This window comes from Gorilla gorilla, chromosome 9, assembly GCF_029281585.2.
Source record: "Gorilla gorilla gorilla isolate KB3781 chromosome 9, NHGRI_mGorGor1-v2.1_pri, whole genome shotgun sequence".
NCBI lineage: Eukaryota > Metazoa > Chordata > Mammalia > Primates > Hominidae > Gorilla > Gorilla gorilla.
In genome coordinates, this window is record NC_073233.2 from 74,399,387 (window position 1) to 74,412,164 (window position 12,778).

Genomic DNA, 12,778 nt, shown 5'->3' on the forward strand with positions numbered 1-12,778 from the left:
TAAAAGTGGACCGCGGGCCCGCCTCTGCTCTGGACTCCCTTTCGGGGCCGCAGGAGGCTTTCTCATCCATCAGGCATCTGGCAAGCACCAGGAAACTGCCAGCCTGTTTGTGCTAAGGAAACTGAGGCTCAGGAATGTTTAGCGGCTGCTTCCAGGCCCGTGGCGGGTGGGTGGTGGTACAGTGAAGCAGTCGAGGCGTTTCTCCGCGCCCCTACACGGGTGGGACCACCTCAGCCCTGGCCCGATACCACTCGACCGTAGCCCCGATTCCCGGCACCGAGAGCTTTGCAACTTCCAAGTCTCCACCCCCAGGTCCCGAGTCCCGAGAGGAAGGTGGAGCCACATTACTCCTATTGTGTAGGTTCCCACCTGCAAGAGTGATGTCGGGTCCTCTGAGGTGAAACCCCAAAGGAAAGCGGGATCGGGACTGGGGGAGGCGGATTCCCAAGTCCCTGACATCCGCGCCGTCTCGGCCTGGGCTTGGTGACCTCGTCAGTCCCGTCTGCCGGGACTAGGCCGCGGCCAGGCCGGGCACAGCGGTACCCGGTCCGGCGCGTGTGCGGCCTGCTGGCAAAAGGCCGAGCCCGCAGGGCCAATCCGCGCGCCACCCCGTAGCGCCTGGGGGCGGGAGCGGGCGAGCCGAGAAGCTCGTCTTGGCGCGTCTATTGGCTGGTACTGACGCCCATCCGGACCCCGAGGCCAGGCAGTTGGCCAAGGGGGGCGGGGTTCGCAGAGCCCCAATGAATGGGGGAGCCGGAAGCAGGAAGTGAGTTTGCGAACGGAGCAGCTGCTGCAGGTGAGGCGCGGCGCCTGGGCTTTTGGGGTCAAAGCGTGTCATCCCGGGGGACCAAGGCGAATCCGTAGTGAGCGCAAAATCGTTCCCTTTCTGCCCACTCTCCAGTACCCCTTCCACATTCACCCCGCCCTCGAGGCCAAGGAGTGCTCCGGGGAGCAAAGAGTTAACAGCCCTTTCCGAACCTTGAGGCTGTGCTATTGGGGCGGGGCTTCTGGAGGCCGGGGCAGGGCGGGGAGGCTGGAAACTGTCCCAGCCGGGACGGGGCGTGGCGGGGAGAATGCCCGGGGTTGGGGAATCCCCGGGTTCCAACGGGGCTGTCAGACCTTCAGTAAATTGTTGGCCTTTCCAAGCCTCAGTTTCCCTATCTGTAAAATGGGTTTTCTTCTGGTTGTGAACTTCTGTGGCTTCCCTGGTGGAGCACAGGGAGCGAGCAGGAGAATGGAGGGCCAAGGAAAAGGCATTTAGAGGTATGAGAATGGGACAGTTTCAAGCAAAATCATTTATTGCTGTGGATACTTTCCGTCCAGGGCGACTTCATCTGATTAGCGCACCCACCTGGTAATATTGGGGTTATTCTCTCTTTTATAGAGAAGGAAACGGAGGTACAGAAAAGTGAAGCAATGGACTTGACTTTGAGGAGTCTGGGGCGGAGTCCTGGCTAAAGGCTGAGCCTTCCAGCTGGCGGCCTGGCACTTTATCCTTGTGAGCACAGTGGAAAGTGTAAAGAATTCTGAACAAAGGCCAGGCGCGGTGGCTCACGCCTGTAATCCCAGCACTTTGGGAGGTCAAGGCAAGCAGATCGCTTGAGGCCAGGAGTTCGAGACCAGCCTGGACAAAATAGCGAGACCCCGTCTCTATCAAAAATACAAAAAATTAGCTGGGCATGGTGATGCACGCCTGTAGTCCCAACTACTTTGGAGGCTGAGGCAGGAGAATCGCTTGAACCCGGGAGGCGGAGGTTGCAGTGAGTCAAGATCATGCCACTGCACTCCAACCTGGGCAACTAAGTGAGACTCCATCTTAAAAAAAGAATACTGAACAAGGAAGCAGGGAGGGGCCTGGGCTGGGAGCCTAGAGATGAGGATTTCTGCTGCTGATGTCTCCATTGTGGGATTAGGCAAGGCTCTTAGCCTCTCTGAACCTCAGTTTCCCCATCTGTAATACTAGGTAGTTAGAGTCAATCAATTTTTTTTTTTTTTGAGGTGGAGTCTCACTGTGTTGCCCAGGCTGGAGTGCAATGGTGCGGTCTCAGCTCACTGCAGCCTCCACCTCCTGGGTTCAAGTGATTCTCCTGCCTCAGCCTTCCCAGTAGCTGAGATTACAGGTGCCTGGCACCAAGCCTGGCTAATTTTTGTATTTTTAGTAGAAAGGAGGTTTCACCATGTTGGTCAGGCTGGTCTTGAACTCTTGACCTCAGGTGATCCACACACCTTGGCCTCCCAAAGTGCTGGGATTACAGGTGTGAGCCACCATGCCTGACCTTAGAGTCAATCTTTAAGGTTTAGGGACTACAGACCAAATATGGTCCACCAGTGTATTTTGTGACCCCTTGGGTGAGTCATCTCACCTTCTCTAAGCCTCAGTTAGCATATCTGGTGAATGGGTACAATAGTATTCCCTTCCACATGGGCTTTTGGGAGGATTAAATGAGATCATAAGAGTTCAGAGCCAGGTATGCAATTGGTATGGGGTAAACAACAGCTGTGATGACAGTGATGGTTCTCAGCAGGGCCCATGGCGGACACCCAGTACATCCTGCCCAATGACATCGGCGTGTCTAGCCTGGACTGCCGTGAGGCCTTCCGCCTGCTGTCACCCACAGAGCGCCTCTATGCCCACCACCTGTCCCGTGCCGCCTGGTACGGAGGCCTGGCTGTGCTGCTTCAGACCTCCCCTGAGGCCCCCTACATCTATGCTCTGCTCAGCCGCCTCTTCCGCGCCCAGGACCCCGACCAGCTGCGCCAACATGCCCTGGCTGAGGGCCTTACCGAGGAGGAGTATCAGGTCAGTTCTCTTGGGCCAACCCACATTACCTGAGTGGCTTCTGGGTGTGAAAGACCAGGATGCAAATGTCTGTCTCTTTCAAGGGGTAGGTGGAGGATTAGACCAAAGGTTACAAATTCAGGCACTTCCCCTCTCTGGAGCCTCAGTCTTCTCACCCGTAAAATATGCATGTGAGATGTCTGTACCTCTTAGTGTTGTGATGACCCACTTAGAACAGTGCCTGACTTCAAGATAAATGATGGCTGCTGTGATTATAACAAAAGAAACTGTGGTGGAGATTCAGGGAAGGCAGAAGAAGGAGTCCAGAGTAGGTATCAGGAGGTCTGAGTTCAGGACCAGTTCTTCTCTACCACACTGTGTGGCCCTGGGCAGAATGTTCTGCCTGTCCCTTGGTTTTTGTTTTTGGATGTATTGGCCAAGTAATACACAAATTCTTAGTGCATTGCAGCAATGCAGAAAGACACAAAAGAAAACACAAAGATCACTCATTCTCAGTGCCCTCCTCAGAGGTAACCCACTGAGGCTGATACAGCCTTTTCTTTCTCTCTCTCTCTTTTTTTTTTTTTTTTTTTGTGACAGAGTCTCGTTCTGTCACCCAGGCTGGAGTGCAGTGGCGTAATCTTGGCCCACTGCAAACCTCCACCTCCCAGGTTCAAGCACTTCTCATGCCTCAGCCTCCCAAGTAGCTGGAACTACAGGTATGTGCCACCACGCCGGGCTAATTTTTGTATTTTTAGTACAGGTGGGTTTTCACCATGTTGCCCAGTCTGGTCTTGAACTCCTGGCCTCAAGTGATCCACTTGCCTTAGCCTCCCAAAGTGCTGGGATTACAGGCGTGAACCATCGTGCCCATTCTTGGTTACAGCCTTTTCAATCCCATCTGTGTATTACATACCTTTATGTGTATATGCATGGTGAATCAGTTCCTTATTTTCTCTTTTATAGAAATGAGATAATGTTCTTTTCCTGCTTTGTGTCCTGCTTTTTCCATTGAATGCCATGTCTTGGAGAACTTGGAGAATGGGGTACATTTAAATGTACCTCATTCTTTTTTATTGACTGTAAAGCATTCCACAGCAGTGTACACTATAATCAATTTAATCTTCATTACTGGACATTTAGCTTGTCCCGTTTTTCTTACAAACAGTGCCATGGTGAGCATACTTTTGCACACATGTGAGGAGGATCTATTTCTAGAAGGAGAACTGCTGGGTCAAAGGCTCTGTACATTTACAATTGACTGATTCTGTTAAATCATCTTCTAAAAAAGCTTCACTGCATTATATTCCCACCAAGAATGTACAAGAATATGGCCTGTTTTTCTATATGTGAAATAAAGGGATTGGATTGTTTCTCTCTGAGCTGATGTACTGTTTATTCTACCTCTTTTGAACTTTGGGCATTCACTTCCCATCTTGAGGCCTTGGCTTACTCATTAAAAGAGCTAATATCCATGGAAATGTTTATAAACAGAAAGGTGCAGCCCAAGCGTTATTATTTTCAGGGAAATTCTTTTTTTTGGGGGAGGGGGACGGAGTCTCTCTCTGTCACCAGGCCGGAGCGCAGTGGCACAATCTCAGCTCACTGCAACCTCCAACTCCCTGGTTCAAGCGATTCTCCTGCCTCAGCCTCCTGAGTAGCTGGTATTACAGGCATGCACCACCACGCCCAGCTAATTTCTGTATTTTTAGTAGAGATGGGGTTTCACCATGTTGGCCAGGATGGTCTCAATCTCCTGACCTCATGATCTGCCCGCCTCGGCCTCCCAGAGTGCTTGGGATTACAGGCGTGAGCCACCACGCCTGGCCATTTAGGGGAATTCATATGTTTGCAAGTGGCAGGAACCCAGCTCAAATTGGCTTACATGAAAAGGAGAATTGTTGGGTCACATGCTTGAAAAGTCCAGGTCTAGAGGAAGTTTCAGGCATGGCTGGACTCGGACTCAGTGCTACCACTGGGATGCAGTCTTCGTCTCTCAGCTTGCTTGCTTTTCTTACTCCTGGAGGGGAGCTCCAGGAGTTCCAGGCCTGATGATCCCTGGTGTACAGAGGCTCTTTGCCAATGGGAAATGTCCTGGGTAGCTCTCTTATGCCAGCTTGAGCCTTGTGTCCATCCTGTAGCCAAGGATGGTGGTTTCTCAGACTGACTGAGCCAGGTTACATGCCCACCCCTGGAGCTGGGGGAAGGGAGATCCCCCACCCCACCCTCCCACCCACAAAAGGAGGATTGAGGTCTTGTTACCAGAGGAAGATCTGGGGCCAGCAGAAGCCATAGAATAGACAGATGATTAAGGCCTCTCCGGCTCTAACATGTGATGCTTCCAAGGCCAGCTGCCTGACAGGTCAGAGGCTGAGGACAGGCTCTGGAGAAAGAGGGAGGTGGTGCTGGAACCGGGCCTTAAAGGACACAGTAGCTTCAGGTGGCTGAGAGGGTGCTGGGGTGGGGAGGGAAAAGGCAGACGAATGCTTGGGTGTGTTTGGGAACTGCCCAGAAGATCAGTTAGGCCAGACAACGGTGGTGTGAAAATGGGTCTGTGGAAGTGAGTGTGGGCCAGATTGGGGCTTCCCAGGACCTAGGTCCTGCCCACACATTTCCAAGCCTCACCCACACTGGCTCTGCTGGGGCATTCGCATCTCAGGAGGAGGTGTCACTGGGGTCAGGGAGGCTGTGCTTCCTGGGTCTCTGATGCCTGCCTACCCCTCAGGCGTTCCTGGTCTATGCCGCGGGTGTTTACTCCAACATGGGCAACTACAAGTCCTTTGGTGACACCAAGTTTGTTCCCAACTTGCCCAAGGTGAGCCAAGGGAGGGTTGGGGAAGGTGGGGATGGGGGGCTGGTGGGGTAGGGATGGAGAATGCAGTAGAAGGAGCCCCAACTGGAGTGTCAGAAGCCCTGAGCAGAGCATGGACCCTGTCGCTTCCACCCTGCATGACTGTGGGTGTCACCAGCCTCACTGGGTGCTGCGGCCTCTTCGTGTATAAAGGAAAAGCACCGCTCACCCTGACTGCTGATCTGCAGGCTGAACAAGGGCGAGATGTGGAAGTGTTCTGTGAACTTTTAGGTGCTCTCAAAAATGGAGCTTGTTGGTCATCACCAGGGACAGCGGGAAGTGCTGGGCCGGGGGCATCCCTCCCAGGGTTATGAGACTTGAGCCTATCTCGGGCAGAGGTGGTTCTTACAGCAGGTATAAGAGCCAGGACTTCAATATGCACACAAGTCACCTGGCAGTCATGCTGACATGCAGCATCTGATTCAGCAGGTCTGTGGTGGACCCAAGATTTGACATTTTTTCTTTGAGACAGGGTCTTTCTCTGTCACCCAAGCTGAAGTGTAGTGGTGTGATTATGACTCACTTCAGCATCAACCTCCTGGACTCAAGTGATCCTCCTGGCTTAGCCTCCCAAGTAGTTGGGAATATGGGTATGCAGCACCACACCAGCTAAATTTTCTTTTCTTTTCTTTTCTTTTTTTGAGATAGGGTCTCACTCTGTCACTCAGGCTGGAGGGTAGTGGCACGGACACAGCACACTGCAACCTCAACTTCCTAGGCTCAGGTGATCCTCCTCAGCTTCCAGAGTAGCTGGTACCACAGATGCCTGCCACCATGACACCTGGCTAATTTTTAAAAATTTTTTGTACAGACAGAATCCCACTGTGTTACCCAAGCTGGTCTTGAACTCCTGGGCTCAAGCAATCCTCATGCCTTGGCCTCCCCAAATGCTAGGATTACAGGCATGAGCCACTGCGTCTGGCCTAATTTTTTTTATTCTTTGTAGAGATGGGGTCTCTCTATGTTGCCCAGGCTTATCTTGAACTCCTGGCCTCAAGCATCTCTCCCTCCTCTGCCTCCCAAAGTGCTGGGATTATAGGCGTGAGCCACCACACATGGAGGCTTGACATTTCTCAGGACCTACCAGTGCTGCTGGTCCATGGACCACACAATGAGCCAGAGCTCTTAGATCATAGGAGAAGAGCTTGGGAGTGGGTAGGGAGGCTCTGGAAGGCAGGTTTGGGTGGTGTGACTGGGCCATTGGCCTCCCTTTCCTTGCAGGAAAAGCTGGAACGGGTGATCCTAGGGAGTGAGGCTGCTCAGCAGCACCCAGAAGAAGTCAGGGGCCTCTGGCAGACCTGCGGGGAGCTTATGTTCTCTCTGGAGCCAAGGCTTCGACACCTCGGACTGGGGAAGGAGGTGAGGCCCCTGACTCCCCCGAGGGGACAGGGAGTGGAGGGAATCCTTCGAGGCCACCTGGTAAGGAGGGAAGGACACGGGATGGGGAGGCAGTGGGCTCTGTCTCACACTCCTGAGGCAATGCTGCTCCCCACTGCAGGCCTCAGTTTTGTCATCTGTAGAATGGTAAGCAGGTTGGGTCGAATGCTTTCTGAATGCCCTCCCAGATCTGACATTCTGTACACAGGATGCCATGTGCTGATGGAGGGAAGGAGAGGAAGGCTGGAGGTGGAGGGAGCTGAGGAGGGGATGGCAGGGAAGGAGGGGGGTCCCAGGTTTCCCACCTCTGGAGGCCACATCCATTGCATGGGATGAGGACCTTGGCAAGCCTTAGGGGTGGGCCAGCCTGAGAGAGGCCTGGGCAGGGCTGCAGCAACGCTGGAGATGAGCATCTGTTTGTTTGTTTTATAATTTTACCCCTGGAGGTAGATGGAGGGGTAAGGGGTAGAGGCTGCTGGAAGGAGGGAGGGGCGGCAAGCCTGGGAAGAGGACGTCCCTGCAGCCCTGACCTCGGCAACTCCTCTTTCTCATGTCCCCTGTCTTCCCCAACAGGGAATCACCACCTATTTCTCTGGGAATTGTACCATGGAAGATGCCAAATTGGCCCAGGACTTTCTGGACTCACAGGTTTGGGGTTAGGGGAGCTCAAGGTAGCAGAGGTTTGGTGGGGTTCCTAGTCCCAGCCCCCTCACAACTGGTGACCACTCCTGGGTCTCTGCTTGACTACTCCCTGTGTACTAGGGAAGGCGCGACCCCTGCCCACCCCAGGCTATAGAGCCTAATGACAGCCTCAGGGCAGGGCGAGGAACCAGGACCTCAGGCCACAGGGGTGTGAGGCTCCGGGGTCCATGTGTCAGTGGTGCTCCCAGCTCAGCCACTCACCAGCCATGTGATCAGTTTCCATGTCTGTGAAGTGGTACCCACCTCCAGTAGCCCTGGGTTCGCAGAGGCTGTGCAGTGCCTGGCACAGTGGTTGGAGTCAGTGCTTAGTAGAAGTGCAGTGTCCTGAGCAGAGCAGGAGAGTCGGCCCTGGGCTGCCCACTCCCACTCTCTCCCACTCCTGCTCCCAGCCAACCCAGAAGGCCCAGCCTGCTTTGCCTCCATGCCTTCTCCCCTAGGGGTGACCCATTTTCCTTCCTCCCACCCCACTGCCCTCTCCAGACTTCACTCTTAACCCGTGCCCTGGTCTCTTCTAGAACCTCAGTGCCTACAACACCCGGCTCTTCAAAGAGGTCGATGGAGAAGGGAAGCCCCACTACGAGGTGCGGCTGGCTTCTGTGCTTGGCTCAGGTGAGCTTAGCCCCAGGCTTCCCTTCTGCTCCCTCCCGGACATTTCCGGACCTGGGTGGCTCAGGTCCTGCCAACTCTGCCACTCCTGCAGAAAGAGCATCCTTCTCTCCCAGGAGTTTCTACATAAGTCCTGGGAATGGCTCTAGTTTCTCTATCTCAGTCCCCTATTTGTCTGTGAACCAATCCCTGAGGGCTGACAAGGGACAGGTCTCTGATTGGCTCAACCTGGTCTCAAGCCTACCCTGGAGTCAGGCGATGAGGTTGGCCCTTCAGGCCGGGCATGGCGGGTCACACCTGTAATCCCAGCACTTTGGGAGGCAAAGGTGGGCGAATCACCTAAGGTCAGGAGTTCGAGACCAGCCTGGCCAACATGGTGAAACCCCATCTCTGCTAAAAATACAGAAATTAGCCGGGCTTGGTGGCGTGTGCCTGTAATTCCAGCTACTTGGGAGACTGAGGCAGGAGAATCGCTTGAACCTGGGAGGGAGAGGTTGCAGTGAGCTGAGATCTTACCACTGCACTCCAACCTGGGTGACAGAGCGAAGCTCCAGATCAAGAAAAAAAAAAAAAAAAAAAAAGAGGCTGGCCCTTCCCAAACCACCTGCACTTGGGGTAGTAGTAGTGGGGCCTGGGGCGGTATTCTCAAGGGGAAATTGGGGTCCATTCCCAGGAGAGAGGAGATAGTGTGGACAGAAGTGTCCACGCCTTTATGAAGACCTTTGCCACCTGGCTCTTTGTTCCCCACTCGCACCCCAGCCCCTGCTTCATCTCCACATCCTCCCACTCAGACTCTGTGCTCTGGCCATGCTCGACAGCATCCAGTTCTGATGGACCCTCTCTAGGTCTTTTTGTTTTTGTTTTTTGAGACAGAGTCTTGCTGTATCGCCCAGGCTGGAGTGCCCAGGCTAGAGTGCAGTGGTGTGACCTTGGTTCACCACAACCTCTGCCTCCCAGGTTCAAGCAATTCTCCTGCCTCAGCCTCCCCAGTAGCTGGGATTGCAGGTGCCCATCACCATACCTGGCTAATTTTTGTATTTTTAGTAGAGATGAGATTTCGCCATTTGGCCAGGCTGGTCCTGAACTCCTGACCTCAGGTGATCCGCCTGCCTCTCGGCCTCCCAGTGTGCTGGATTATAGGCGTGAGCCACCGCGCCTGGCCCCTGTCCAGGTCTTTGCACAATCCATTCCCTGCTTCTCATGTGGAACCCCCTCCAGCCTCTCCTTGTCCCCTGGCCACCTCCTCCCCATCCTCTAGGCCATGCATGGACTTGCCTTCCCCAGGACCTTTCCCTATCTTCCCATAACTGAGTCTGTGCCCTTCTTTCTTCCCGTCGGCACATTCAGTAGCTTCCCTGACTACAAGCTCCCTGAGAGGAGGGCCTGTGTGTTACATCCACTGTTGTCTCCCTGGTGCCTAGCGCTTGGTGGATCCGAGCATCCACTGGGGAGATGATGGCAGATGTGGGTTCAGAGGAACAGGAGTGGATCTCACTGGAACATAAGCTGGGCCTATATTTAGAGTACAAGATGCAGTTTCGGGCAGTGGTTGAATGTGGCCCTGGAGCCGGACTGCCCGAGTGGGTCATAACCTATTGCTGTGGAACAAATGCTCCCCAAATTTAGTGATACAAAACCGCCTTTTCATGCTCATGGACTCTGGGTCAGGAATGCAGGTGGAGCACAGTAGGAACAGCTGGTCGCTGGGTGACCATGTCTGGGGCCTCAGCTGGGAAGATGACAGCTTGGGGCCGCAAGCATCCCCAGGCTTGTTGGCTCACACGCAGGTGCTGGCTGCCGGCTGGAACCCAGCTGGGCTGTTGACTAAAATACCTCATGTGGCACCCTCCTATTGTTCGTGGTAGCTGGGCCCCAAGAGTGAGCATCCCAGGAGAGCCAGGCGGAAGCCTGCTCACCTTGTGTGACCTGGCCTAAGCACATGGTGTCCCTGCTGCTGAAGTCACAGCCTTCCTGGCTTCAGGAGGAGGGAACACAGATCCCACATCTCCATGGGCAAAGTCACAGTTGAGCTGGATATGATGGCTCACACCTGTAATCCCAGCTACTCAGTAGGCTGAGCCAGGAGGATCGCTTGAGCCCAGGAGTCTGAGATCAACTGGGCAGCCTTACGAGATCCTATCTAAAATTAAAAAAAAAAAAAAAAAGCAGTAAGACAGGAAATACTGTGGCTATTTTTGCTTGTTTGTTTGTTTTTACATAGCCTTGAAGTATATTTTATTGATCAGAGACAACAAGGAAAATACAGTAGTGTGTAAGCATCCCATTGCTTCTGTAACAAATTACCACAAATTTAGTGGCACAAAACAACACAAACTTATTCTATTACAGTTGTGGAGGTCCAGAGTCTAAAAGCAAGGCTGGGCCGCATTCCTTCTGGAGTCTCAGGAAGAACCTGCCTCCTTGCCTTTTCCAGCTTCTGGCAGGCTGTCCAGCCCCCCAACTTCACTCCAGCTCCCCTCTGCTATCGTCACAGCTCCTCCTCCCAGTCACCCTCTTGTCTCCCCGTGGGACTGTCGATTACATTTGGGATGTGGCTGTCTTTTTAAATCCAGTCTGCCACTTGCTATCCACTTAAGCTCTTGGTGCCTTAGTTTCCCATCGATGAAATGGAAATGATAATGTCCGCCCCCTCCCAGAGTTGGAGTCAGGCTTAAAGGAGTTAACACACGGAAAGCACATGTTATGTGATACATATACTTTTGTTTTTTAGTTTTTGGGTTTTGTTTTGGTTTTTTGGTTTTTTTTTTGTTTTTTTTTTTTTTTTTTGAGATGGAGTCTCTTCTCTGTTGCCCAGGCTGGAGTGCAGCAAGCATGATCTCAGCTCACTGCAACCACTGTCTCCCGGGTTCAAGCGATTCTCCTGCCTCAGCCTCCCGAGTAGCTGGCATGACAGGCGCCTACCACCATGCCCAGCTAATTTTGTATTTTGAGTAGAGACAGGGTTTCACCATGTTGGCCAGACTGGTCACGAACTTCAGACCTCAGGCGATCTGCCCATCTCAGCCTCCCAAAGTGCTGGGATTACAGGCGTAGGCCACCATGCCCAGCTGATATATATTTTTTTGAAGTTGAGAGTTTATGCTCATGTCTGTTGGCTACAGGGAGCCATTGAAAATCTTAGAGTGAAATAGTGCTATGGGGAAAAGCCAGCTGAGGTGTCTTACTCAGGCCTTTTCTCTGAGTGAGGCCTCTTACTCCAGCCTTTTCTCTTGAGTGACACCTTCTTTCCCCAGAGCCTTCCCTGGACTCCGAGGTGACTTCCAAGTTGAAGAGCTACGAATTCCGGGGAAGCCCTTTCCAGGTGACCCGGGGGGACTACGCGCCCATCCTCCAGAAGGTGGTGGAGCAGCTGGAGAAAGCCAAGGTTGGACTGGCTGGGGGCTGAGGGGTGCGGGCTGAGGACCCCTCTGGGCAGCAGAGCGGGTGTGGAGGTGGGTGGGTGGCCCGAGGCTCACCGACCCCCGCTCACCTCAGGCGTATGCAGCCAACAGCCACCAGGGGCAGATGCTGGCCCAGTATATAGAGAGCTTCACTCAGGGCTCCATCGAGGCCCACAAGAGGGGCTCCCGCTTCTGGATCCAGGACAAAGGCCCCATCGTGGAGAGGTGAGGCGCCAGCTCCACCCCACCCGCCCCCTCCTGCCTGCCCCTCCTCCACCTCTGCCCTTCTCTCCCCCAGTTACATCGGGTTCATCGAGAGCTACCGCGACCCCTTTGGTTCCCGAGGAGAATTTGAAGGTAACTTCCTCAGGGAGGAGGTCAGTCACAGTCCCTTCCCCCACATCCAAGTCCACGTTTCCAGTGTCCCCTGATGGTTCTCCCCACCCCCGCTCAGCCATAACCATAACAATAAGAACAGCCATGGTAAATAAACACCATTTACAATGTATTGGGCACTGTTGTAAGAAGCTTAGCTATATTAACTAATTTAGAGTCCATCATCCCATGAGGATGTTTATCTTCACTTAGCAGATGTGGGCACTGGGGCACAATTGGGGGGTGGCCCAGGAACCCTGGCTCTGAGCTATTTTGCTGTGCTGCCTCTGGTGTCTGATCAGGGCACAGGCTCCAGGTAGCCATGTGCCTCCCAAGCCCAGCTTTACCACTCCTAGGCTGTGTGACCTTGGGCCAAATAGCCAGACCTCTGAGCACCAATGTGATTAGGATGCAGACTGCTGCACTCAGTGGCTGGAAGCAGGATGGACATTGTGACTGTGGACCTGACCCGGGGCTGTCATCCCAGGCTGGTGGCAGGCTGCCGCGGCCCCCACCCCCTTCCCCAGGGGACCCACCTGTGCAAGGCAGGGCATCCAGCCTGAGGATTCAGCCACTTCTCTGACTGCCCTAATCCTCCCCAGCCCCTGGATTTAGAAGAGTCTGAGCATCTGCCTGCTAAAGCTGGAGAGATTAGCCTGGGAGGAGAGCACACACCTGCTGGGGCTC

General features: G+C 53.8%; 1 protein-coding gene across 4 annotated transcripts in view; it reads left to right on the forward strand.

Annotated features, from left to right (window-relative positions):
* Nucleotides 1–563: 563 nt before the first annotated feature.
* Nucleotides 564–12,778, forward strand: part of DPP3 (dipeptidyl peptidase 3) — a 30,112-nt gene continuing 17,897 nt past the window's right edge. For 2 of the 4 annotated variants that reach the window (XM_019036535.3, XM_019036537.4), the window contains exons 1-9: nt 564–796; nt 2,523–2,800; nt 5,505–5,594; nt 6,852–6,989; nt 7,581–7,655; nt 8,225–8,318; nt 11,570–11,700; nt 11,811–11,941; nt 12,015–12,073. In XM_019036535.3, the coding sequence (XP_018892080.1) occupies nt 745–796; nt 2,523–2,800; nt 5,505–5,594; nt 6,852–6,989; nt 7,581–7,655; nt 8,225–8,318; nt 11,570–11,700; nt 11,811–11,941; nt 12,015–12,073 (1,048 nt within the window). In that variant the 5' untranslated portion in view covers nt 564–744. The remainder of the gene's footprint in view (nt 797–2,522; nt 2,801–5,504; nt 5,595–6,851; nt 6,990–7,580; nt 7,656–8,224; nt 8,319–11,569; nt 11,701–11,810; nt 11,942–12,014; nt 12,074–12,778) is intronic. The other 2 variants (XM_031016071.3, XM_019036538.4) reach the window with 1 other exon arrangement.